This window comes from Hoplias malabaricus, chromosome 6 (assembly GCF_029633855.1).
Source record: "Hoplias malabaricus isolate fHopMal1 chromosome 6, fHopMal1.hap1, whole genome shotgun sequence".
NCBI classification, from domain to species: domain Eukaryota; kingdom Metazoa; phylum Chordata; class Actinopteri; order Characiformes; family Erythrinidae; genus Hoplias; species Hoplias malabaricus.
The window spans coordinates 41,421,286-41,449,156 of record NC_089805.1 but is presented as its reverse complement, the minus strand read 5'-3'; the positions used below and the strand labels follow the sequence as shown (position 1 = coordinate 41,449,156).

Below are 27,871 nucleotides of genomic sequence, written 5' to 3'. Positions count from 1 at the left end.
TAAATGATTGGACGGCGAAGGTGTGTTCCAAGGTGTGTTCCTGCCTTACACCCAGTGATTCTGGGAAGGTTCTGAACCCACTGTGACCCTGAAATGGATAAGCAGTTATATCAAGTCTTGTGAATTCACGTTTTAGAGAAGTGGCTTTGGAAAAAGGGTTGAATATGGGGTAGGACTTTTTTGGTAGGATTTTTTTCAAACCTGGCGTACACACTAGTGCATACAAAATCACATACTCCAGCTTTAAAGTGACATATTCTACTCCTTTTTCACAAGTTCCCTGGGGTCTTAATGAAATGCCTGTGAAATGCTTTGTTCAAAAAAGCACACGGATCAAGCGCCACTTCACCATTCTCGCTCTGTCTAAAAAGCCCTGTTCAGAACTGAAATTATCAGCATGTGTTCTTTTAAATGGTAATTAGCTACACACAGGTTGACACAAACCTGAGAGTGCAGTGGTGAGAAGTAAGGCACATAGAAGTTCTTCAGTTTCTTATTTCTCAGCTCCTGTTTTCAGACTTTTTGCTCAGTTGTCTTATTTCTCTGCTCTGCTATTTTATTTTATTTTTACATTTTTGTTTGGAAAACTTCTCTGCTCTTACTTTTTCTTGCACTAAATATGTGCTTTCTCCTGAAAATGAGCCCAGTGGAGATCCTCAGCTGAGGTGGTGGCACAACCCTAATGACTCCTCCTGACTTCTGAAGTAAGGCACAGTCATAATGGTTTGTTTTATTCCACAAATAAAATGACTGGTTTGTCTAATGCACAGTTTTTGGGGGTTGGTAAAAGCTCCAGATGTTCACAGCTCCAGGGACCTGGAGGTTGTGGGTTCAAGTCCCGCTCTGGGTGACTGTCTGTGAGGAGTGTGGTGTGTTCTCCCTGTGTCTGCGTGGGTGTCCTCCGGGTGCTCCGGTTTCCTCCCACAGTCCAAAAACACACGTTGGTATGTGGATTGGTGACTCAAAAGTGTCCATAGGTATGAATGTGTGTGTGAGTGTGTCTGTTTTGCCCTGTGAAGGACTGGCGCTCCCTCCAGGGTGTATTCCGCCTTGCGCCCAATGATTCCAGGTAGGCTCTGGACCCACCGCGACCCTGAACTGGATAAGGGTTACAGATAATGAATGAATGAATGAATTTTTAAAATACTGAGGATGTTTCCTCACCATTTGTTGCTCTCTAGTCTGTTTCCATGCTCAAAAATGGTCTAATGTGTTTATGAACTCCCAATGTCTGTACATGGGTAAAAAAAAAACAAAGTGTCTGGGTCCAGTATGCTAGGCTTTATCTCTCTGCTAACGGCATTCTGCTTGGTATTCTGAGACATTTAAAAATCAGTCCAGACTTAAATACTTCAACATGTGCTAAGCTGCCCTGGGCAAAGACACATTGTTTTGAATTAGTTTTTTTGATACAATGTGAAAACCAACAGATCTACATACATCAACCTTTTCAGTCTACAGAATTTTAGCTCCGCCCATTCACATTGTGTTGCAGACAGAGTTTCTTTTCAAATTACAACTCCATTCAAACCTGCGAACGTGAATTTATTTGTCATTGTACAATGTACAATGAAATGTGTTTCTGTGCTTGACCCATCTGTATCAGTGAACACACACACACACACACACACACACACACATGCACACAAACATACTTGGGGCAGTGAAGAGGCCAAGCACTCGGGTAGCAGTTGGGGTTTAGGTACCAGGTGCCATGTAAAAACATAGGTCATTAAGATATATCAGTCTTAAAAGGGACATGTGAAAAAATCTGAGGATTCACTGCATTTGCACATTAATATAGGGTTCTGGAGCCCACCATCCAGACTGTTCAGAAAGTTTTTTGTGGGCTGCGTTAGAGAGGACACTGCTGTGGTGTTGGATCTTATGATATATTGAGAGTGCATTTCACTCTCATTTTTTAAGTCCCCAGGGAACTGGGTTTGCTTTTTGAAAAGGGGTATGTCCCCTTTAAATACACACTGACTAACACAGCCTGTGTAATTCTCATGGATAAAAAGAGACTGAAAATGTGTCATGTCACAATAAGTTATGAATGCTTTTGGTATACAATCCCACAAAAATTCTTCAAGGAGATCTCACAGAAAAATAATAACTTTAAGAAAAAGCTTGTACATTAGATTAACTTGCAGTTAGTTTTAATTCAGCAAATAGATGTTTACAAATTTCACAGAGATATGTCACTCTAGTCTAACCGTTCATAATGCCAGGCATTATCCAAATCCACTGCAGCATTCACTCATCTGTACTGCAGTGAATTATAGCTTTAAATTTCCTCTCATGATGCTGACCACTTGCCAGTGTTCTCCTGTTGTTCTTCTGAAGCGTAGTCATACACTGATATTTACAGGAACTGTTTCAGAGTTAATGATGCATCAAAAGCCTCAGTGCACTTACCACACAGCAGAGAGCCTCCTTCCTATCAAACTGACACCAAGATCCTCTGATACCATATACAAACTAAAGCAGAGGAGCCCATTAGCCTCAGCTCATGGATTTCTGGATCTTTAACACGTTCATTCCTAAATATTTATATAAAATTTCCACATGGATCATGGATCAGCAGTAACCAAATGCATTTTCTTATATCTAGTACCATTTTATTTTAACTTTATGGAGTACTTTAAGATGATGACACTATGGTGGCACTTCTGGAGGTGTGATGCCTTAGAGAACTCATGGCTATATAGAGCCAAACCCCACATGCCCTACACCTCCGGTTAAAGAGATGCTGTGTTACGTCGTATTGTTTATTGTCTTGTTGTTGATGTAGTTATTTTAGTGTCACATTTATGATGTTGTTTGTGTATGAGGCAGGCGTTATTTGTATTGCCCCCATGTTGTGTTATGCCTTCTGCGTAACAACTTCTGTGTGCCTGTTAAACACTGGAGCAGTGAATCCAGTGGATGGCCGAAGGTGAACAGCAGTCCAGAGGGGCAAACTCAGCAGACAGCTGAAGGTGACAGTGGCCAGGAACTCAGAGTCTGACAGGTGGCTGAGGACAACATCACCAGCTCAATGGCACCTGCAACACAGTGGCAGAACGCTGAGATTGAGGACGGACAAGAGTCTTGGCCTCCCTGTTACAATGGCAACACTGCTTGTGAGCTTTACTACAACCAGCTACTCCATGATAGCACACTACCATGAATGGCCAGATGATATAACGGCCACCGGCTCTGCTTGGCACTTAAGGGGGAGATGCTGCAAGAGCTAGACAAGCTTTTAAAAAAGTGACCTTGACAACTTCACTGCATTAATGATTGTGCTTTGATGGTGATTTGGCCAAGGTCTGGCTGCAGAAGTTGTAAAGCAGCAGCTTACACTCCCAAGCATTGTGTTATATTGACATTTTTCAAAACCCTTGGTACAAAACTGTTACACTTTTGCTCCATTAGAGAGAACAAAAAACAAAATGATCTGCGGTAATGATTTTAAATTATTTTCTATAACATTCAAATCCAGGGTGCTTTTATCATCTGCAAACAAAGCAAACTTTTCTTAGACTATATTTTTTAGAGTCTTTATTACATGTCTCCAGTTAAAACTTGTTCAGACATTGTTGAACAATGTAGGCTATAATGCAAACAGCAGTTCTTGCTACTGGAAAATAAAAACTGTTCAGCAGTACAGTCTTATTTAGACATGCATGGCACCATTTTCCTGTTATGATTTCGATAAGAAGCATTTATTTATTCACGCAGTGGACTTTGAATCGTGTTTTCCATCCAAAATATAATTTAACGTCCAGAAAATCTTTAATAGGTAAGTAGAACGTGTCTGATTGGTGTAGAAGAGCGTTATGTTAATTAGAGCCCGCCCTGATATTGTTTCGCCCCGCCCCTCGCTGCAGCCCTTAGTAGCCGTTGACGGCTCTAGTAGAGAAGGAGCGTAACCGTTCTTCTGTATCATATTTTTATTTTTCCCTTTTTTCATTTATTTTTTTTGTGGAAAAAAGGAGAAAAGGAGTACAAGTAAGCTTCCTTGCACACCTCACTCTCTGCAGTATTGCATCTCAGATCAGATATTTGGCTTTATTCAGGCGGGGGTTTGGGTTGTGTTTAGACTTGAGATTTTTTTCTGCCAGCTAACAACAGCCACAGCCGAACAACAACAGCGAGGGCTTTAAGCGCAGATACACGAGTAGCTGGCTAGAAACCGAGGGATTTGACTTGTTAATAATATTCATACCCCAGCGATACTACCTCGAGACGAGTCGGAACAAGACCAGGTCAGTAAATATGTTGAATATTAATGGCGTTAATATATTTTCTCCCCCGTGTCGGTGCCCAGCGCTACTCGTTCCCTGGTGTTAACGATGCGTGTGGCCACTTTAAACGGCACTGTTTAAATGTAGAGGGCCTTTAGGCATCTATACGTCGCTCGGGGCTATAAACCCGTCCTAAATTCGTTTTTACGGTCTGTATTCCTCGCACAGCTCGACGTAGCCAGCGTTAGTAAGCGTTAAGCTCGGCTACTCTTTGACCCTTAGTTCAAGTATCTACACGCTTATACCACCATAATATACCACCCACCATCATATTTCAGTGTCTACTATCGATACGCATTACATTATTGAACTCCATCGATGTATTTCTGTGTATAAGGAGGCTCATTTAGGCCTGGGCTAACGGCCTAAGCCGAATCGCCGCCATTTTGTGTTGTTCTCGTAAACGTTAACATCAGCCGCGTCCCTTTATCTCCCCAGGTATCATATTTATCTAGGTTCTGTGAATCCAGTTCACGACTGTGACACATTGCATTATTTTCTTCGGTTATATTAAGTGTATTTTGGCGTGTACATCGCAGCTTTTGTATTATGAAACATGAGCTCTGTTTGACTCCAGACACTTGGGAGTCGAGTCTGATTCAGAGCCCTAGAGACGGGAATCGACTCCATGAATAGATTCCACGTAACGATGATCTCGATTCCAAACCCCAAGATATAAGATGCTTGAATTTCAAATGGCTTCTTCCTATAACCTATATTCATAGAGTGAACCGTATAGCAGAGATGTGCAATATGGTGATAAATAAATGCTTAAAGGCACCCTTTAATGGAAATTTCGTGTTTACGTTGTTAACGTGTCCGTGGCTTTTTTTTTTTTTTTTTGCTAACGCTAGGACATGAAACATGAGTAAAATAAGCAGCAAGTGTAACGTTTTAGCTCAGTCTCGAACAGGACGATTCAGACATCCAGTGTTGATTATGGCATAAACCTAAAGCGCCAACCCCGTACACTCGTGGGGCTTTTTGAGCTGCAGGTGAGTGGTGGTTGGGTTTGGAGCCCGGGGCTGATCTCACATTCATAGATCCACACTGAATGAAGGCGTCTGCTAAATGCTGTAAATGCGAAGGTCTAGAGTTACACCATATCCACTTTACGGCATGAAGTTGTTTTTTCCTTCCTCCTCATCCTTCATAACTCTAAATATGTTATTTTTGTTTAACAGAGCTGTTTAATTGCTGACAGTGTTTTAAAGTCATTTTTACAATACGCAATATGCGTTAAACTATTTTAATGGTTTTAGCTGCACTGGTAGTGTCACATTTTAGAAGCTGTAAATAAAAATTGTTACAATTTTTTTCCCTCTAAGTTAACTTCTCAGCCTTTTGCTGGTCTTTAGCTAATTGTATGACTACATTGTGCCTAATTTATTTATACATTTTTAGGTTCTGGGTGGTAGCAGTTTGGGGTTGCCAATAATATTGATAATTTATATATTTGATTTTTGTTGTCTGAGGTAAAATACAGTTGTAGATGTGTGAGCTGTAAAGAGACAAGTTTCTCAGACAGTCAAGATTGGAGATCTTTAAAGCTGGACCGTGAGTCCAGTGTCTGGTCCTCAATTGTTTGGCCAAGTTTTTGCATCCTATTATTGATGACTAAATCTGGGACTGGAAGCTGGATGTGAGGACTCCTCAGATCTAGGCACTGAATATAGTCCCTGGCTGAATCTCAAATGGCTACCTATTGTGGCAGGTTTACATAGCCCTGGTCCTGGAGTATTGTCTTTTTTTGTTTAAAAACCTGTACTCTGTTTAGTTCAGTATATAGGTTTTAATTGAAAAAATGCATATTTTATTGTTGGATTCGGTTATATACTGGACATTCAATATTTATGTATTATGTATGTAAAAAATACCCCTCATAGTTCTCATGTAGAGTGCTCTTACTCGGGTGTGAAAGTCTCTGTAGAGAATAGTGTTCAAAGATTCAGAGTCGACTCTCGAGTCCCTAATGCTTGGAATTAATGAATAGATTCTTTTGAGTTCGACTCTGAGTCGTTTGTCCCTCCCCCTCGTCCCCCGCCCCATCCTGAAATATGGAGGCCAATGCTAAAGCTAACACGCGTTGGAACTATTTGAACGCGCGAAGTGTTTAAATCTAAATTAACGTTTCACACTCAAATTTAAGCACATGAAGCCTTTACGGTTCTCTACTCTGACCTCCTCAAGTATCGTCTAGTTGTGTAGTTTTAATGCTGCATGTCTCTGCTCACCAGCCTCATGTTTGCTAATCTCTGCGCAATTGGCCGAGTTCGCCGGCCATCATCCCACGACCTCATTTTATTAATCTCGATTTTGGTCTGCTGGGGCTTTTTGTGCCACCTTAAGTGCAGCTGGTACAAGGGAGGGAAAATAGCAACACATAAGCCTCCAGGTTAACATACATTCTGCTCTACGACAGTGAAATTACATTTTATTATTTTAAACGCCGGGCATAAATAAAGCAGGCGTTTCACTACCGAATTGTGTGAAGTAAGTTACTGCAGGTCAAAGTAGCAAAGTCAACCTAAATCAAATTTCAGTAGTGAAGTGCTCGATGAGGAAAAATCTAGTAAACTCTAAAACTAAGAATAGAAGATTTGAGGCTGAATGAATAAAGGTTTATATATATGTATATGTAATTTTTTTCACGGTCTATTTAAGCGTTACGTGAACAGATATTTTCATAGCTCACTTAAGATTTAAGATTTGTTTTTTTTTTTTGTTTTTTTTTTTTCAGTAGCCTTCTTGATTGATAATAGGCTCTAGATACATAATTATAGAAATCATTGATCATCATTTTTTCCAAACACATGAAACAAATGTTTCAAAGAGTGCTGTGCTAACTAATCACATTTAGTTAAAGGACCGTACGCACTTCTACTTGTGTGAGCAAATGTTTGACTGTAGATGCATGTGGTCATGTGTACCTGTGAGTAATCTGCCCTTATAAGCTACGATAATTACATAATTGCAAGTACAAGCAAAACTGGTTACACTTCAGTCTTTATGCTTTGTTTTTCTTTTTTTCTTCTTTTATTCTTCTTAAAGGTCTGAGTACTGGCGTAGATTAAGTATGGTCTCAGTATTGTCACACGAGGTTAGATTCTCAAACAAAAGCATCAAGCTCTGAAGTTTTGGTGTTTGAAAGGAAATTCAATGTGTGGTTATTTATCATTTTACAACAATGTGTTTTCCAAATTTAACCCATCAGTGGCAGTGAACAGGCATGTGCACTAGGGACAGTGAACATACACCCAGAGCGGCAGGCAGCCATCCCTGGCACTTGGGGAGCAGTTTGGGGTTATGTGTCTTGATTAAGGGCAAATCAGCTATGGATTAACGAACGAGGGCAGCACTGTTTATTCACTCCCACCACCATCAATTCTCCTGCTGGTCTTGGGAATCAAACCAGCAACCTTTCAGTCCCAAACCTACTGATGTTGGTTTGCTGTAGAATGGTACATTTTCTTTATGTTGGAGAAATTGCTAACTGGGGATCAGAATGTCACAACACAAAATAATTAAAACATTATTAATAATAGGCAGCTCTCTATGACTGTCCATGAGGAGCTTGGTGTGCTCATTTGTGTCCGCGTGGATTTCCTTTGAGTGGTCGGGTTCCCTCCCATGGACCAAAAACATGAGTGAATTTGTCACCCTGCAATGGACTGGCGCCCCCTCCCGGGTGTATTCACACCTTGCGTCCAGTGATTCCAGGTATGATCTGAGCCCACAGCAAACCTGAACTGGATAAGCAGTTACAGACAATGAATGAATGACATAATGATAATTTATTGTCCACAACAATTTGTGAATCCACACGTGTCTCCTGATTTTGCATGTGTGTGTATGTCGTTAATGGTAGTGATGAATCCTAACATGTAAAACCTAATTTAATATTTTTTGGGAACCATTTTGTTGGGCAGCAACCTGTATGAACCTTTCCCCCATGGATGTAGAATATGTAATTTGATTTAGGCGTTGTGATAAAATTGTAATGTCTCAGTCATCAGGTAATGTATTTATAGTCATTATTTGTGTTTAAATATTTCTGTAGCTTTTTGAGACAGACCTTTTAGAGACCAAATTTCTGTCACTGCCAATGTGAACAGATTTAACTACGTTTCTCTAGAACTGTGCATTTCATATTAACTAATTTAGATTATTTTACACATTTTTCTCTCTTAATGACTTCAGCAGGAAATGTCGCAGTATTATTTAAAGTCTCCTTTAATGACTTTTTAGGTGAACTAATTCAGTGTTCTGATTTATAAAAAAAAAAAAAAAAAAAAAAAGATGTAACAGACGTGTGTGTGTGTGTGTGTGTGTATATATATATATATGTCGTACTTTAGATCTATGTAGTACTACGTGAACATCTGTATTCAGAGGTGTGCAGATGCTCCCACACAGGTGTGCAAGTTTTGCACATTTATATATGTATGCAGAAGTAAGTACTGTCAGGGAGCTGTTTTGGCACAGCAAGTTTTAAAACTGTCACTGGATGAACTGGATGCCTTTATAGCTGTATACACCTCAGTATACACCCTGAACCACTGTCAGCCCTGGATCTTATTGGCGAATGGTGAAACACACTCGGCCCACTGTTGCTATGGATGCAGCCTCTCAAAACTGTGCAGCATCATTTATAATGTGTCACCATGGCAACCACAGTTCAAACCACTTCTGATGTTTTTCCTCTCCTGAAAGCCATCAACACTTCTTTACAAGTAAAATGAACATTGCTATTCTGTTATAACACCTTTCACTCCATTGACTGCACTGGAAGAGTTTAAAATTACAGCCATCTTTAGAATAGTTTTTGTCTGCAATTTTTCAAGCAATTCTTAGGAAACTGGTATTTAAACATGCCAGGAATATGCTTCATATGTGTGTATAGTGCAAATGTGTGTGTGTGTGTGTGTGTGTGTGGTGTTTTTTTATATATATATATATATATATATATATATATATATATATATATATATATATATATATATATATATATATATATATATAACTGTCATATATATATGACATATATATACTTACAGACAACAAGATAGCATATTGTGAATGAATACTGCTTGGATTGCATTCATTATTGTTTTCTCTGATATACGATCCACTATTTTCTGCTGATATTTGCTCAATAACAGTCATTCATTATATTTAACCGCATATCCAGTTCACGGTCGTGGTGGGTCCAGATCCTACCTAGAATCAGTGGGCGCAAGGCTGCTCAATAACGGGAACCTGCTAAATTATACCTCTAGTTGCGCTAACTAATTTGCTTAAGATTTTTATCATTGTATGGATGAAATGCATTTTTTTAAACAAAATTCATGATATGCAGGAGGGCAGTTTCCACATATCAGGAGCTACAGCTTTATTGTAACCTTTATGTTTACACTAAACGAAGTGGTAAGAGCACGAGTTGGAACGACGAGTTAGACGAGTTAGAACAAGCAGAGTCTGTGTTACAAACAAATCCATAATTTTGTAGCAGTTTGTTACACTGTTTTAAAAAAATGGTACTGTTGTTCTGGGTTAAAACATACATTGTGGAGTTTTTTTTGTTATTTAAAAAACCTGCAGTTTTAGTCATAGTCCTTCTTTAACTGCTTCATTCAGTTCAGGGTCAATGTAGTTCCCGAGCCTACTCAGAAACATTGGGTGCAAAGCAGGAAACTTACCCTGGACTGGGCGCCAGTCCATCACAACAGCAACAATATTGGTCCAAAAATTCACAGTTGGGTGTTTTCTATTCTAGACCTATTTAAGAAAATGAGTTATAAATTAATAAATAAATAACAAACACCACAATCTGTTGGCTTGGGTTGTGGATTGGTGATGGTCTAAGGTCTGAATGGATGTGGAGTAAATTATAGTTACGTTTTTATGATATTCCAAAGGCAGGAATAGATTTGCATTTGTAAATAAAGTAATTGTGATTAGTAACCTTTTAAAGCCTAGTGGAACATGAACCAGTAGTGGTTTGGGTCCTGTCTTTAGAGAGCAAGCACATTTGTGATTATTTAATGTCAATGTTTGCTACGTTCTAATGGATTGTGTGGGACTTATTGGCTGTGTTGCTATGATTAGACCTATGTAGTCTCTGGTGGAGTATGAATGGCTGTATTTTCCATATATAATTCATTCAGGCACAGTATCACCTTAGCCAGTAGGGTAATGTATTCTACAAAGTTACTGTGCTGTAAATTTTTTGGTACCCTTACGTTTTCTTTTAACCTTGTATTTCTTTTATTTATTTATATATTTATTTATTTAATTAATTTGTTTTTTTCTCTCCTCTTTCTCTTCCCATGCCGTCACTCATTCTTCACTTTCGCTCTCAGTCTCAGGACTCACCATACTCAATGAGCGTACAGCGCAATGTCAGAGCGCTCTGGGCAAACAGCAAAGGGGAAGGATGGCAAAACCAAGTATGCATCTCTCAACCTGTTTGATACTTACAAAGGAAAGAGCCTTGAAGCACAGAAGCCTGTTGGTAAGTGTTACATTGCTGATATTTTGCTTTAATATAAATTAGGAGAAAAGTATAGTTTAGAGTACGATTAATAATATTTAAAAGGCTTTTTTATTGGCGTTACATCTGATTGTAAGTGTTTGATTAAAAATAAAATATAAAACTAATTTGACATGGTGACTTTTTTAAAAAGCCACCACTTGTAGCATTATGAACAATATCAGGTCAGGCTGATCACAATCAACCAAATATTAACGTTCTCTGAACATAACACAACTACAACTAACTGATAGATGCTCAGGCACCAAGCATTCAGCATTCATATCTCAACATTTTCCTTCCAAATTAATCTTGACTTTAAATGTTTTCTTGGTATTCTGTCTTTGCTGGTCCTAAGTATATGTGCCACAGATTATTTGATGTGTAGGTTTTACTTGTTGTATATTTTATGAACAATTGTTTGCTTCCAAACTTTTATCCCTTTTTAAAGCAACCCTGCATAATATTTTTTTTATCATAAAAACAGCTTCAAACTTAAAAATCATTGTGATGCTTCACTGACCTGTAATTGGGAGAGTAGAGAGTCTGCTGTTGCTACTCTAGGCTCAGCACTTAAGAAACTGCATTATGTAACTGTTGGAGGAAGGTAGGAAACCACCCGCTCCCTCCATCTCCCTTCCCCTTGATTTTAGGACAGTGCTTTATAAGTGGAATAGACTCTGAAACTGTAGGGAGAGCTCAATATACCAAGACTTACCTGGTGTTTTTTTTTTTTTTTTTTTTTTTTTTTTAATTGACTGTTTTACTATTAATACTACGCTTTGATAATTTTATAAATTAATATAAATATATTACTACTTCTCTCATTGGCTGCTGCTGTTTTGCTTTGTTCAAAAATAAAAAAAAAACAGACATTTTCTTAGATATTGCTGTTTATTTCACAATTCTATAATTTAAGCTTCTTGCAGACATGTTTGGTATTTGCACGTTGGTTCATCTTGGGTTGTGTCTCCCTTTGCAGCCTGTGTCTGAGAATAAAGCAACTTCTTGTGGCTGAAAGCTCTTAACATTCTTGTAATTCTACCTGTCTAGCTCATTACTACTCTGTGAGGTTTTTTGTGTATTAAAGGCTGTCGCTCCAAATAATTAGCTGAATTGCAGTCTTAACAGTTTTGAGCACTGCAGTAGCAGGCCTGTTGTAGCTGTTCAATCGATTAGAGTTAAGTGTTAAACAACAGTAGTCTCTTTAACAACATCGCTGGCAGCACTAAGTGTGCATGTTACCAGCACAGTTTCACTTGGCCGTGCGTCAAATTCTGAGCCAGAGTAGGTAAAGCTTGGAAATGCTTAGAATTCTTGCCAGCTCATCTAGGTTACCCCAAATATTCTTGTTGACGTCAGGCATGAATATCTGATTATTATTCCCCACATCCTGGAAAACATGAAAAAACTTGTAGATTAAGACATGAAAATTTATAGGTTTTTTTATCCAGTCTTTAACAATAGCAGGACATTATTAAAATTGGGGAAAAAATATTATGGAAGTCCTGGAAAAAGTGAACATGAGAGCTGGTAAAATCTGGCAATAAGAGACGCTTAGAACGTTGCTTTGAGTTATTTGCTCAGAGTTAGACTCTTTAGTGTACACAGTCATCATCTCAGATCTCAGGAACACTGGCGAAAAAGTGTTTGTGCTAAACACTGTTCAGAGCCAAGATTGAAAGTATAGCTTTAACTGCAATGGCACAGACCCTACTGTGGCACTAAATGGCTTGTATTTACTTGCACAGTCAGAATATTTGTCACTATGTTGGTACCTTTTGCTGTTTCTCTGGTGGTACCCTCAAGGGTACATATTTTTACTTTTAATCAAAGAACATAATTGTACTTTATTTTATTGTAGATTTTAAAATTGTGTTGATTTCATACACTCCATTTCATCTCTGGGACTTTTATAATAGTCATTTATTTTACACAGTTCTGTAATGAAATCTTAAATATTAATCGTATTGACGTACCTTTAGGGAACACACCTGGACTTTTAAACACTGTTATAACTTTAGAGGTACGTTTAAACTGTTTGTACCTTTAGTAACCAATAATGTACCTCTACCGTACCTTTTTATTATTTTTTTTCTCTTTTCCTCCCCTCTAAGTGTGTGCGCGCTAAGTCTGTTCTAAATGGATTTGTAGTAGCTGTGTGCTTCTGTGAATTCTCAACCACCCAAAAAAAAAAAAATATTAAAGCAAATTGCCTTGTCCGTGTTTCTCTTTAGCTCTCACAGGTATGCCTCTGTAACTGACATTTACTGGCATGCCTCTGCCTCTTCTTCTCCGGATCATTTTTTCAAGATGGTGTCATGTTTCTGTGTTTGTAATGTGCTGATCTACTCTCTTCTCTCCCTTCTGTCTCTCTCTCTTTTTAGTTGCCCCTCGTCATGGCTTGCAGTCTCTTGGTAAAGTTGCCTCTGCACGGCGTATGCCCCCCCCAGCCAGCCTGCCCAGTCTGAAGGCGGAGAACAAAGGCAACGACCCCAACGTCTCGCTCGTTCCCAAAGACGGCACAGGATGGGCAAGCAAGCAGGAGTCAGCAGACCCAAAGAGGTGAGCCCTAGTTTCCTGTCTGTTCAGTTTCCTGTCAAACAAAACTGAAATTATTTGACCCTATTTGAGTCCTTTTTTCTGGCTATTACATGACTATTATACGACTTTTTGAATTTGACTCGCATATGTGTAGTCTTAAAGTAGCTCCGTTGTTAAATCAGAAGCTATTGGCAGTTCAATATGTTACTTAATAGGCTGTGGTTATATCCTTTGGTTATAACTCTCCACCTCAAAGTATTTACAGAGAATTATATTAAGAATATTTTCTACCATAGTTTCTCCAAGCTATTCATAAATCACTGTAAAGTTATGACATTAATGACTGTAAATAGAACAATCCTTGAGATATTAGACGTTTCTATGTGGGTATTTTCTATGAACGAAAACAATTAAAATATTGCTAACTATATGGCAGATCAGATACAGATGGCAGATCTTTTAACACTGTCAGTGATTATTTTATCATTCAAGTAAAGCATAAGTAGTTTACATTAGAAGCTGCACAAAAAATGTGTGAACATAGCCAGTTGGTCAGTGAAAGTGGTAGCTGGGAGCATTTAGACATGTTGTCCCTCATCAGTGATATGTAAATGCTTCCATATCTACTTGGTTCATGGTGAGACCTTTTATTTCTTGTTTACTGTAAGGCTGGGTCTCTTGATGATCTGATCTCCAAGTTGAGCTTATGTTTCCTCACTTCTGTCTTCTGCAGTACCGATGTATCGTCAGCACCGCAGCCGGAGTCGCAGCAGCCTGTGGCTTCACAGACGCCTGCACAGAGCCTGCCGAGAACACCTCCAGCTCAAGAGGTACTGCCTTTCTTCAACTGTGCATGTTTTCCCTACTTTTTGGAATCAGATTTTCCTCCGATTTCATTTCAGCTTGCAGAATTTCTGCCTGTCTATCTGCTGATATTGGTTTAATACTAGTTTTAGACTTTTGGATATCGAAAATTGACAAATTCTGATTGCTTAGAGTAATTATACGTCATACCTCATGAATCTCTAATAATAATAATGATGATAATAATAAGCAGTTTGTTCAGTCATTGTTCCATGTGGTCTACCAGTGGTTCTGAATATGGGGAAAAAAATTGTTTGATTGTGTATGCTGTGTCACAACACAACCCCGCCCTCCAGCTCCGCTGATAGTGAGCAAAAAACTCAATTGGAAAATACTCACTAAATCTCTCATTGATAATTTTGTCTTTATATTATCTATATATAATTATCTTTATATTCTCACTTTATACTCAGAATATTCTTACTTTTATTCTCTAAACATTATGACTTTGTTCTTGGGACGTTTATGAGTCAAGAGCATGGCCACTGGTTCAGACAAGATTGGTGTCCACCCAGTCAGCCACTGTTTGTTAAACTTGTAGCTTGCGCAAGTGAACGTTGGTTCCTATTTGGTGATAGCGCAAGACGCACGACCAACTTTCACTTGATCAACATGGTGAAAGTTAACTGCACCCAGCTGTCAAAACATTAAATTGGACATGCACTTTTACCTATGCCACTGGTTGTAAATGCTGTGAAGCAGAAATTACTCAGGCCTGGCTGCAGTTTTATTTCTGGCCATGTTACTGTTCGGATGATGTAGCTGCATTTTCATGATATAGTTTTGTAACAGTTTTTGTTGTCTTTATGTCAGCCATGTCAATGTATTTGATGGCACCCCAGTGTGACGCAGCATACACGTGGAGAAAAGCTGTTGTGATAGAATTTCTAACTGGAGAACTGTGCCCTTTTTTAGGCTCAACCTACAACTCTAGCCGCAGGGACAAGGTCCTGGGCTCAGGCCAGTGTTACGCATGGAGTACAAGGAGATGGTGAGACATCAGATTTGAATGTGACTGTGCTTCATTCATAGATGAAACTCAGGCAGTGATTTGCTTCTCACTGGTTTAATGGGTTTTAAGTTAAAGAGCAGTTCAGTGATGACATGAATATTAGACATGTTTCATCACCTCTTGCTCCTGGCTCTGTTCAGGTGGAAAGGGATCAAACCAACCGTCGCCATTCTCTCGAGAGGAATTTCCCACCCTGCAGGCGGCGGGAGACCAGGACAAAGCTGGCAAAGAACAGGCCACTGCCGATCAGTGGTATGGGCCAGGACCAAGCCTCCGCCCCCAGAGTGAGTGCACCACTGTACTTTAATTTTTGAGAAATCATCTATCTCTCTATCTCTCTATACATACAAAAAAGAAGCTCCTTACACAAGAAAACCCTTATCATTGAGAAATCTGAGTGTGTTTTTAAGCTGTTATTAATTTGTTGCCCTGTTTGACATAGTTTACCCCTTAATATACGCCTAGGTTTTGTGTTTTTATGGCTATGCAGTAATTGATATGATCACACTCTCTTTCTAATCCAGATGTGACGAGTTGGCGGGATGGTGGGGGCCGTGCTTTGGCGCCCACCATAACTGGGGAGGGGGTTGTGGAGGGTGGTGTTGGAGGGGCATTGATGATGGAGGGGGCTGCCGGGGCCCCTCCTCTCCAACAAAATCCATCCTCCCTTGGGCCGCCTAGAAACCCTCCTGCCGGCAGCCCCACCCTTCCCCTCCCCCAGCCTCCTGTAGGCCCACAATTCCCTGCGTACAGAGGAATCATGCCTCCTTTCGTAAGTGCTGTCATTTTTTATTTATTTTTTTGTCAGCTTTCTCTGGTAAAACCTTATCCAAGAAAAATTCAGTGCTTTCACACGTTTCCTTGAACTGCCCAGTTTAGCTTTTTCATTCATTTTTCCCCAAATATTAATTTTAATGAACTAAAGTTTTCGTTATTTAATATATATTTGGTCACACATGAGTACTCCACAATTCTCACTCTGACCTTTTTTTAAATGGGGAAAAAATGTTGTTTGATCCAGTCTTTTTTACATTGAGACGAGGTAGTGTTAGATTTTTGAAATACAGTGCAGTGTTTTCGCATTCAGCTCAGTTTGGTAAAATCTGTTCATTTGCATGAAAACAAATGAACCCAATAATAAGATCAAGATATATGGTTATATAACCTGTTAATAGCATATAAATGACCTGTTTTTTTGTTTTATAGGATCTTTCCACTAAATATTGAGTGACTTTTAGACTGTAAACAGGAACATGTGTGCCAAAAACTTAAAAAAAAAAAAAAAAAAACAAAAAAAAAAAAAACAAATCTTGTGCTGCTTCTTTGTTTGTGTTCCAGATGTACCCACCATACCTGCCCTTTCCACCCCCTTATGGACCCCAGGGGCCTTACAGGTTTCCGACACCCAATGAGGCTGCTAGGTAAGGCAGGCAGACGCTCTTAATCTTTAATTTCTTTCATTAAAAGTCTTTAGATAACAAGTTATAGTTAATTATTACCTCCTTCATTTTACCTTCAATTCTTTTTTTATTTATTTATTTTTTTTATTTATTTTATTTTTTTTTAAATAAATGTCGCCTTACAGCTCTGTCTTATTTTCTTTCCCTGTTTTATCTTCAGATTCCCTCGTTCTCAGGGGGGTCCTGCACCAGATGGGAGACCAGTTGGTCCACGTGGTGAGGTGGTACGACGTCCCTCCATCCTCAAACAGGATGACCTCAAGGAGCTGGACGAGCTAGATCATGATGGAGATGAAGGGTGGGCTGGTAAGGAGAATGTTTGCGGGCCTTTTTGTCACAGGCCTAAAACTACTTTTTTGTGGTCTGGATATTTTCCTTGGCATCTTCCCTGAAAGTTTTGGTCTCTCTTCTTCCTCACCCTTCCTTATGCTCAGGGGCACAGGAGGAAATTGACTACTCCGCCAAATTGAAGTTCAGTGATGATGAAGGAGATGAAGAAGGGGAGGAGGAGAAGACTGAATGCCTGAACGGAGCTCGGTATGCTTGGTCCTGTTGCTCACATTTGTCATGAGGTGCCCAGGTGGTTTATCTACTGCTGTGTAGATGCATTTTTTTTTTTCTTAAATTTCTCCTTCTCAATGGTAACCTTCTAGGGAGCAGCAGAAATCCCCAGACGGACCTGCCCCAAGTTTACGTTCTCGAACGTCTGACAGTGGAGGGGACTTGAGGCGCACCCCTCCATCCAGTTCTGATGAGGCCCCGCCAGTACCCTCCAGCAAGCCAAACTGGGCCGAGGAGGGAGGCAGTAGTTGGGGTGGTCAGACAAGCACTGGACCCTACCAGGTATGACCTTCCTAAACTCATGTAGACTATCTTCAAGTTTGTTAATGTCACTTCTTGCTTCTTCTTAGAAGTCACTGTGAGGAGGATAGGGAAAAAAATATCTCAATCACATGTTGTGCTTCCTCAAAGGGATGCACAGATCACTCTTTTTCCTCTCTTGAAACAGAGACCCGAAATCAGATACTGATTCCCAGTTTCTCCATTTTTCTTTAAACAGAATTACTTTGTAAATACTTTACTATGTATGAATTCATGTGTAATGCATAGAGGTCTGGACGATGCAGCATTACACTGCAATCATTACTTGCAAATGGTATCTAGGATGGATGACCACTACCCATTTCCAATAAAGTCAGCAATGGTGCTGATACCGGTCCAATATATCGAATTGATGCATCCCTGCTTCCAGGAGGACTCACTGACAGGTGCTTGTGCCTGTATACAGGGGCATATCCTCGGGAGCAGCCCTCCCCCCCCACCAGGGCCGCTTCTGGGGCAGGGTCCCTTCTCCTACTACCGCCAGGTACATTGGGTTGGGGTCCATGTTACAAAAAGAAGGACAACATGATTGTAACATCAATCCCATGAACAAGAGCATATTCCTGCTGTTGGAGGTAACTATAAACTTTTTTCCAGGCCAGCAAAGTGAATCTCTTATTTTTGTCTTGACAGGAGAGACCCCCAAGCCAGTCGGCCCCCCAGAAGCCCCCGAATCAGGCTCAGGCAGGTGGTCCGGCCCCTCCAGCCTCGAACACCCTGCATCCCCGGCAGCAGGGTGAGGACGAGGATGAGACCTGGCGTCAGAGGAGAAAGCAGTCATCATCCGAGATCTCTGCAGCAGTGGAGCGAGCACGGCGCCGGCGTGAAGAGGAAGAGCGCAGGATGGAAGAAGAGAGGCGTGCTGCTTGTGCTGAGAAGCTGAAAAGGTTGGATGAGAAGCAGCAGCAACAGCAGCAGCAGCCTCCACCGCCCCAGCAGCAGAGCATCAAGCCTAGTGTCGTAGGGGATGCTCCTGCAAGCAGCCCGAGCCCTTCCCTCCCACAGTCTGTGTCCTCCTCCAGTGCCAGCCAGCCCCCATCACCCTGCGTGGACATAGAAGAGCCTCCTCTTGCATCCGCTCACACGGCTGTCCCAACACTGGGTCTAACTGCTAATGCAAATGCTAATAATAGGCAAAGAGCTGGCAGCAACAGCAGCTATGACTCAAACACAGGTTAGTCTTCATCACTCTCTCTATGGAGTTCTAAATTAGGGCTGGACAATAATTATTTTAGTGTGTGTGTGTATAATATATCTGAATCATAAAGTCCTATTTGTGTTTGATGTTATGTTTACAAACAAAGTAAAGGCAAAAGATATTTTAAACATAACGTGTTATGCTTTTAAAAGATGTTTAATTATCAGTTCGTTCCCAGGTCTAGCAAATGGAGTTAGTTGATTTCTTGCATTCTTTTTCCTCATATAGAGTCCCCGCAAGTTGCTCAGCCTCTAGTCCCTCCGCATCAGCAGCCCCTGGATGTTACAGTACCAGGGGAAAGCAAGGAGGAGCCCATTGCAAGTGGTGCACACATCCGCAGCAGCAGAAACGCAGATGAATCTGTGAAGACTGAATCTGTTCCTGGAGGAGTAGGACGGCAGGGGAGTGGAATGCCCAGCCAGGGCTTTTCTAAATACCAGAAATCTCTGCCACCTCGTTTTCAGAGACAACAACAGGTTAGTATCTGGTCTCTATTCTTCATGTATTACACATTTTGCTATGTTTATTGCTGGTAAAGCCATGTGATTCTTATAAAAGGGCAGAATTAAATTCCCCTGTGTTTTTAGTAACACATTTTTAATATGATGAATGTAAAGGTATGTGTGGTAAGGGCATTTTCATATTATTAAAACTACTAATTTGGCAAACGCACTACCATTCTATTCTACCATGATATTCTGATGTCATTTTACTGAAGAATGTATGTCAGTGGTTACATCACATGCTTTCAGTTTTGGGCCAGTACATTATTGTTGTTTTAAATATATGATTTGATTTAAAACAAAATTAAAATAAAATAAAAAAATTACATCTAAACTCTGTTCAGGAACAGCTCCTCAAACAGCAGCAACAGTGGCAGCAGCAGCAGCAACAGCAGCACAGCCAGGCAGCCCAAGCCCAGCTCCAGTCTCAGCCGACCCCACAGGGCCCCTCTCCTGGTGCCGCACCACAGTCAGGCCCTAAACAACCTGCACTGTACCCACCTGGCTCCATGGGAAGACCACCTCCTCTGCCCATGAATTTTGACCCACGTTGGATGATGATGTCCTACATGGACCCTCGTATGATGCAGTCTCGTCCTCCTCCCATGGACTACTACCCAGCCAGCATGCACCCTTCTGGTTTGTTAAATATCAAGCTTATTTAGGAGTTTAACAATACACTCTGTGCAAAATTTTATAGGATTAAATAATATGAGTATTAAGTAATACTGGAATCCAAAAGAAATACTGAGTGTTTGCTAATATTAGAGTTCTGTTGTAAGGCAATATTGTTTTTAATGCCCATTTTCAAAAATATTTTGCTATATTTTGACAGCATTTGTAAAGTCACAACTTCAGAATGCATTCTTAACTAGTATTAGTGCCTATTTTACTGTAAGTTATTGTGTAAAACAAGTATACCAAATTCCCTCCTGCTTTGCTGGGGTTATAGGGATGATTAATCGAGAGCGGTCTGACTCTGGTGGCTCTGGTTCAGACCCCTTCGACAGGCAACAGCATGGAGGTCCCCCTCATCCCCATCGTGGTACACCCCCCATGGATCCTAAACTGGCCTGGGGACCAGATGTATTTCCAGGTGGAAGTGAAGGTCGGGCTCTGAGTTCTCCACTAAGGCAGAAACAGACTCTGGAAGAGGAGGACATTGGTAAAGGCCCAAGGTGAAGTCTTAAACAGTTTGTCTTTTAATCATTGCAAAATTCATCCTTTAGCTATCCAAAAAAAAAAGTACAGGTATTATTCTTGTAAAATATATGTAAAAGATTTAGAATTGCATTTAAGTAACTACATGCATGCGAGGAGAAAAACTCGAATAAAGATTTCACACACAGCATGGAAAATTGACCATTTTGCATTGCAACACTTTTTCAGCAGCATTCACAACCGAGATACACAACATCAGATTCACCACAGCAGACGTGCAGGGTCTTATATTTGACCAGTGAGCACAGCACATAGTTTGTAAAGCAGCCTGCACCTACTTGAGTGGGAGGCACAGTGCGTACCACATTCCTGGTGAAAGCAGCTTAAGAGTAAGAAGCTGGCGACTAAGCACTTGTTTGTGGAAAATGAAAGATCATGTACATACAGGCCTTGAATAGCTGGTTGACTTCTTATTTACCAACTTCTAACTCTTAACTGGTTTTTCTTTTCCAGTGGTGGGCTGTAGTTGAAGCCTAGCAGGTGGCTCATGGTTGTCTGATGTGGCGGGTTTACCTCCGGTATACTTATATTTGTGGTGTTGCATCTATTTAGACACAAATTTTGTATTACATGTGAGAAAATGTGCTGTAAAGCCTAAAAGAAAATGAATCTAGGCAGGAGCCAGTCAGCAGTGCCCTCAGTCTTTTCATATTATGTTGCTGTATATAATAAAAGATAATGCTTAGAATTGTGGGGGGGGGGGAGGAATGAAATCCCATGTTTGATACCCTTTAACTGGTCAAACCTTAATCTGAATGCAAGACACACCAAATAATTCTTGTATGAAGTTAGTAGTGATAGTGTAATGTTTCTCAGATCTCATACATTGTGTTATTATAGACCGTGTTGCCGTTTTAGGAAAAGTATAGTCCGTCAGCATCTCACTTTTGTGTTTTGCATCTGTTCTAGGTCGGACACTCCTCCAGTGCGCGTTCGAGAAGGTGGGACAGACCCCATTCAGCCTCCTGTTCTAGCCCCCAATTCTCCTTCTGGCTCCTCTGATCAAACTACAGCACCTTTGGGGACTCAAGTTGGTTGCCAGGGAGGCAGCCATCACCAACACTTTTTGGCAGGGCGAGGAAATTACAGCAGCTTTGCTGATGGTGGGTCCAGGATGGCCACTCATCCACAGCAGAGGGGGAACAGTGGTGGAGAGCATCGTGGCTTTGGCCATCAGGATGAAGGTCCACAGGCTAACCAGCAGAGTCAGATTTGGGGGGCTCAACATGCCCATTTTGATCGCAACGGTCGGGCTGATCTCTCGTCCTTGGAGAACAACCCTCATTTACAGCACCAACATGCCCATCACTCTCATCCCTCTCATTTCTCTCTTCATCCTCAAAAACAGGAGAATGGAAGAGAGCGAGGAGGGGAGCCCAAAAAGAGCGAAACCTCACCTCCACTCCACCAGCCGTCCCCTTCCTCTTCCTGTTCTTCCTCTTCATCCTCCTCTTCAGCGAGGGAGGACAACAGTGGAAAGCAGTCACTACATCACCCACCACCCCGTCATGAGCACGACGCTGGACATGGAAACATTGGTGGCCGGAAGCAGGACAAAACTGGAAATGTGTACACTCACACACAGCCCTCCCACCAGCAGCACCACCCAAAACCTAACTCGCGTGGTCGTGAGCAAAAGACTGAAACACAGTGGGGTCCGAGGCCTGGAAGCAGCAGTGTGAGTGGTGGCCCTGCACATAGAAAGGCAGGCTCCGGACACACAGGAGAAGACCCCAGCAATCAGATTGATAAGCCTGCAGTTCAGTCAGGAGGTGGTAACCCCAATAAGCGGGCAGGTCCTATTAAGAGGCCTGTGTTGAAGGAAATGAAGAGAGAGGGTGGTGAAGGTGAAGGAGATAAAAACACAGGAAGCTCTGGGAAAGATAAAGAACAAGATTCGGGTCAGATAGCAGTCAAGCAAGATTTGATCTCTGGTCCTCAGTCCTCATCTGCAAAAGATGAGCCCACGCAATCTGGAAAGCCAAGAAATAGTGGAAAGGATCGAGGTGCAGGAGGGGGACAAAATAAAGGGTCCAAAGATGGAGACAACTCAGTCCACACCGCAGGCTGTCCACCTCCACTGTCTAGAAGGGACAGGGATCGGTCTTTTGAAAGAAGTGGCAGCGGAGGTGGTTCCACTTACCATGCGGGCTCTTCCCGAGGTAGCCGAGCCAACCGTGGTCGAGGAGAGTTCTATGGCCGGGGCAGGGGCTATAGAGGCACTTATACAGGTAGTGCACGTGGCAGAGCAGGGGGTAGAAGCGGCCGGGACTATAGGTCAACTGCCAACAGTGGTTATCAGCATGCCTCTTCCAACCAAGATTACAAGCGGGAGGTGTCATCTGGCAGACATGGTCAGGGAGGCCCTCAGCCACATCCTGGACGTGCCAGAAACCACAGCGAGACCCGAAGCGAGGGATCTGAATATGAAGAGGTGCCAAAACGGAGGAGGCAGAGGGGCTCTGAAACAGGCAGTGAGAGTGCTGCTAGTGATCTTGCTCACTCTGATAAGGAGGATCGCAAAGCAAACTCCAAGAAAGGATCGGTTGGAGAGAACCCAGCTATGACCAATTCTTCTAACTCCTCAGCCCCTCCTAGAAATACTCAAGCCAGAGTGTTCACACCTAGGGGTGTTCCTTCTAGACGTGGTAGGGGTGGAGGTGGTGCTGGAGGAAGTGTATACAGAAGCTCAGGCAGTGCAGGAGGGCCACCTGGCGGACACCGTGCTGGTGGGTCTGGTGGTCCTTCTCAAGGTCTGCCTTCTAAATCCTCTGCAATGGTCCGAAAACAACACGCTCCCTCTCAACCTATCCCACCAAAAGAAGTGACACGTGGACCTATTGGGGAAAAGAAGGAGAAAGCTGTAGAGCAGGGTCAGGCTCAGAATCAAGGTCTAAACTCCTCTGTATCATCTGCTCCCTCTGTGCCCACAACAACTCAACAAGGCACTGAAAACGGAGGACTGACCCAAATGTCCTCAGGCCACAACACTTCCAATTCCACTGGTCCCACAAACAAACCAGTTCTTCTGCCTAACGCAGATGGGCGAGGTTTCCCAAATAGAGGTTCTGAGAGGCCTCCTCGCCGTAGGCGACATGGACGGTCCCAGCATCAGCAGGATAAGCCTCCCAGATTTCGTCGACTGAAGCAGGAGCGAGAGAACGCAGCTCGCATCAATGGAAGCAGTGGGATCATTGAAGCTGTCGGTGGACAGCAGCAGCAGTCTGCTTTGCCGTCCCAAAACTCCATGCAGGAAACGGATGGCACAACCAACGTCCCCCCCACTGCCACTGTTGTCGCAAACGCGAACCACAGTGCCGCGGCTACCACCAATAACAATAACAACATAAGCCACCTTGGGAGCGCAAACCTGAATCTGAACAGCCACCACAACCACCATCATCACTACCATGGCAACCATGGCAACTCTGGCCTGTCCCACCCTCCACACCACCACAACCACAACCCAGCGGGAGGGGCCAAGTCTCCCGACGTCTCCAACCAGAACTCTGACCAGGCCAACGAGGAGTGGGAGACTGCCTCGGAAAGCAGTGACTTCACAGAGTTCCGAGAGCGGGAGGGCGGAGGAGGCGGCAAATCCTTCTCCTCCTATCACCACCACCATCCTTCGGGCAGAGGAGGTGGAGGAGGCGGAGGTGGTGAGAGAGAGATGACTTCTAAAGAATCAGCCGCCAACAAGAGGAGCTTCTCCAGCCAGCGTCCTGGAATGGAGAGGCAGAATCGCAGGGTCAGTGCTGGTGGCGGTGGCGGCAAAGGCTCCAGAGGGCCTCCAGGTAGTGGTGGCGGGCCAGGAGCTGTAGCTGGTAATAGTGGGGCCAACCGTGGTGAGAGGCGTGGTAACTGGCCCTCTCCTAAGAACAGGAAATAAATCCCTTCCCTGTTTTAATTTGGAAAACATTTCAAAAGAATCCCTCTTTTTCTCTGCCCACTCATCTGTTCTCCCCCTAACATATTACCATATTATTATTATTATTATTATTATTAATATTAAAGATATTATTATTATTGTACAAGATATAGTTATGAAGATGGTGTACACACTCATTCTAGCTCCCTTGGTTTATTGCTTTGTCTCTTGTCCCTTATTTTTGTCTATGCACACCTTCTCTGTATCCTTCCTTTCATACACCCACAGCAACGAAGTTCAACTCCGATTACTTGACCCCATTTTTTAAAAAATGTAATTACCTTTTGACTGAAATTACATACAGATATAAAATTTATACGTTTGCATAAACAAGCACAATATGGCATCAAGCTGACACATAGACACTCTACAATGTGACTGCAGTGTGTGTGGCGGTCATACATTTGACAGCATAGTTGCTAGAAACATACCTGGAAGGCTGATGTTTATGTCATGTCCCTGTGTATTTATACCACACTGGTGATTAAGCTTGGTGTGTTCATTCAAGCAGTTCTGCTTATTCTTCAAGTTTGGGTCCGGAGTGTGGAGGTGCTTTTTAATAAGTGCAGATGTACCATAGATTTACTTTTTCCTACTTTTGTGTTACTTTTTTTTCCCTTTTACCTCATTGTTCGGTTTGTTTCATATTCCCTCCCTTTAAAAAGTTAGGGTTGTAATACTTTTTTTTCCTCTGCAAAGCAGGTCATTAAAATGCATTTTTTTAATAAACACCCTTCTTGATTATTTTTTTTTCTCCATTTTTGAGTTCACTAATTTGTGCTTGCTCCACCCATGAGATACTAATGTTCACATTTACTGTTTCTGATATCACTGTTGTAGCTGCTTGCGGAAAACTAGTGAGACCCCACCCCCCTCCTTTTTTTTATTTTTCATTTTTCTTTCTTTAAATATATAAATCTGAGATTGTCTTCTCTGCTCTAGTCTTTTGTGTTTCCCTGTAGTTCACTTGACTTTGCTGCGAATATTAGTTTCATTACTTGAAAACACGTGTTGGTTCTTAGAACAAATAACTTGTTCAGGAAATACTGCGCCGAGTGTTCTGATCCTAAGAAGACTGAAGACGATTTTATTTTTTATTTATTATTTTTCTTTTTTGATAACTCCTAAAGCAAATAAATCCTAGCCTTGACATTTAGAACAATACAAAGTACTCCACCACATGGAATTTGTAAACTCAGACACTCCTAGACTTTTTCCCTCCCCCTTTTTTTTTTTATATATTATTCCCATTACTGCTGTGTAGTCTTCATCTATTAGGCGTCCGTTTCATTGAAATCAACATGGGCGGTAGAAATATTGCTTTTGATGCATTTTCTCGCAGGTTTTAGTGAATTTAGAGAGGCGTTCTCTCTCTCAAACATCTTGCATCATAAAGTGGACAAAACCTAATCTCTGCAGATGATCACGTTGGTCGCCGTCTGTCTCGAATATCGGCAACAATATTAAATGACAGGCCTTTCACAAGTCTCATTCGTCTCTCTGAAATATTTAAGTCTTTGCCAAGGAGTTGGTTTGTGTTATGGATGTGCAATACACCTAGGAAGTCACAAGAGTCACTTGTACCCTCTCTAACACTGTCTACTGACAAAGGTTTAGGTCCAGATTACAGCAAGTACATTTTGAAAAAACCTGAGTTAAAAAGGTCAAAGTTCCCTTCTCTATTCTGACCAGCATCTATATTTTTACTGCTGTAAGTTGGGGTTTGTTTTTTGGGAATGCCTTTTTTCTGGACAATAGATTTGGGATGTTCAGTAGGTGCTTCTGAATGAAATGTGTATGAGTGAATAGGGCATTTCAAAAGTGTGTGTGAATTCTCTCTAATGTGTGTGTAATGTTCTTTTGTGGGGGGCTGGGAGAATGGGTATTGAAGGCTGAGATAATCGACTTTTTTTTTTTTTTTTTTTTTTTTTTCCTGTGGACAATACTAGGATGTTTTTACTGTGTTCCTTATATACATTCGCGGATATGCATTCAAGTGTGTGTATGTTTATCCAAATGAAGTACTTACAGTGAGAATCATTAAACGCTCTATTCTCCCCTCCCTTTATATTAAGAGAAAGAAATGCAGTGGATATATATATATATATAATAATTATTTTTTTTTTACTTAACTCCCTTCCACTGACATTCTCCCCCTGCCCCACGCATGAACACATCTTCCGCTGCAGCTCGATGAGCCTTTCCATCAGTAGCCATATACTCCCCCCCCACCCAGGCTCTCGGCTCGTTCCCTTATCCCTCCTCCACTCTTAACTATCTACTGGTGTGGTCATGTTGTATGTACCCATGTTTAATGAGTAAACAAATAAGCATTAAAAGTGTTTTCCTGGAATACTCAAAAGATTGTATTATACTTTTAGCTTTTACCAAGGTACCTGAAGTGGTTCCAGCTGTTATAGCATTTATGGTTTATTATTGGAGCCTTGATATACACACATGTATGTATATTGGTATGTATCTAAGTTTGTCTACCCCAACTTACATTCCCACCAACAAATGTTGCCATTTTTAAGTTCAAGGGAGCAATGTACAAGCAGAGAAGTGTCTTATTATAATAAAGTATACAGAGAGAAGAGTTAAATAAAAACCTTTTGTTTTAATGGACATTGTGTTTGGTTCCCTTCTTAAAACGTGGTCGCAGTGTCACAAAGTAATGTAGGGGGCAGCAGGGTGTGTCGCAGTCACACAGCTCCAGGGACTGTCTATCAGGAGTTTGGTGTGTTCTCCCTGTGTCCGTGTGGGTTTCCTCCCATGATCCAAAAGCACGTTGGTAGGTGGATTGGTGACTCAAAAGTGTCCATAGGTGTGAGTGTGTGTTGCCCTGTGAAGGACTGGCGCCCCCTCCAGGATAAGTTCCTGCCTTGCGCCCAGTGATTCCGGGTAGGCTCCGGACCCTCCGTGACCCTGAATTGGAAAAGTGGTTACAAATAATGTGTAGCCCTAAGCGTCTTTTGCAGGAAGCTGCATTTTCAAAACTTTACTGATGATGTTTTACATATGAATCTTTAGCAGTTAATTTAGTTTGTGCAAGGAATTTATAGTATCGCTGTACTGACAGTCTAAACTTAGGTCAGTCTTAACACTTTAAAATATTAATTCCACTCAAGTAGTCTCATGAAGGAAGCTTCAGTGATAGATCTGGAGTTCTATATGAGAAGCATTGGAGAAGGCACTAGGTGTTCATGCACCTGTTGGCTATAATCAAACTTGTTACTACTCCCAACCTGATTAGAAGTGAGAATGCAACAGCTGACATACTTTATATTCAGACAAGGCCTTTCCAGCACAGCACGACAGTAACTGACACCTGGAGGTGATACTGAAGCAGTCAAGGTCCTCCTGTATGGAAATGTCCTTACCACAGTCCAGCAACTTCAATCAATTTAACATTAGTATTGACAATGAGCCTAAGCA

The 27,871-nt window shown here is 41.5% G+C and overlaps 1 protein-coding gene across 2 annotated transcripts; it reads left to right on the top strand.

Annotated features, from left to right (window-relative positions):
- Positions 1-3,886: 3,886 nt before the first annotated feature.
- On the top strand, positions 3,887-27,055 carry prrc2a (proline-rich coiled-coil 2A). 2 transcript variants are annotated; one of them, XM_066674196.1, is made up of 16 exons: positions 3,887-3,996; positions 10,655-10,806; positions 13,212-13,389; positions 14,102-14,198; positions 15,148-15,223; positions 15,385-15,528; positions 15,769-16,016; positions 16,583-16,665; positions 16,865-17,010; positions 17,139-17,241; positions 17,358-17,547; positions 18,220-18,760; positions 19,013-19,260; positions 19,632-19,926; positions 20,240-20,465; positions 21,418-27,055. In XM_066674196.1, the coding sequence occupies exons 2-16, from the start codon at positions 10,692-10,694 to the stop codon at positions 24,395-24,397; spliced, it is 5,670 nt and encodes a 1,889-aa protein (XP_066530293.1). In that variant the 5' UTR covers positions 3,887-3,996; positions 10,655-10,691; the 3' UTR covers positions 24,398-27,055. The 2 variants fall into 2 exon arrangements, with proteins under 2 accessions (XP_066530293.1, XP_066530294.1); XM_066674197.1 differs by lacking the exon at positions 3,887-3,996 and adding an exon at positions 4,039-4,253.
- The last annotated feature ends 816 nt before the right edge of the window (positions 27,056-27,871 follow it).

Coding starts and splice junctions, on each gene's coding strand:
- prrc2a (XM_066674196.1), top strand. CDS start 10,692: ATGTCAGAGCGCTCTGGGCAAACAGCAAAGGGGAAGGATGGCAAAACC. Junction 16,017..16,582: donor GAGGAATCATGCCTCCTTTC/GTAAGTGCTGTC, acceptor TTTGTGTTCCAG/ATGTACCCACCATACCTGCC. Junction 18,761..19,012: donor CAGCTATGACTCAAACACAG/GTTAGTCTTCAT, acceptor TTCCTCATATAG/AGTCCCCGCAAGTTGCTCAG.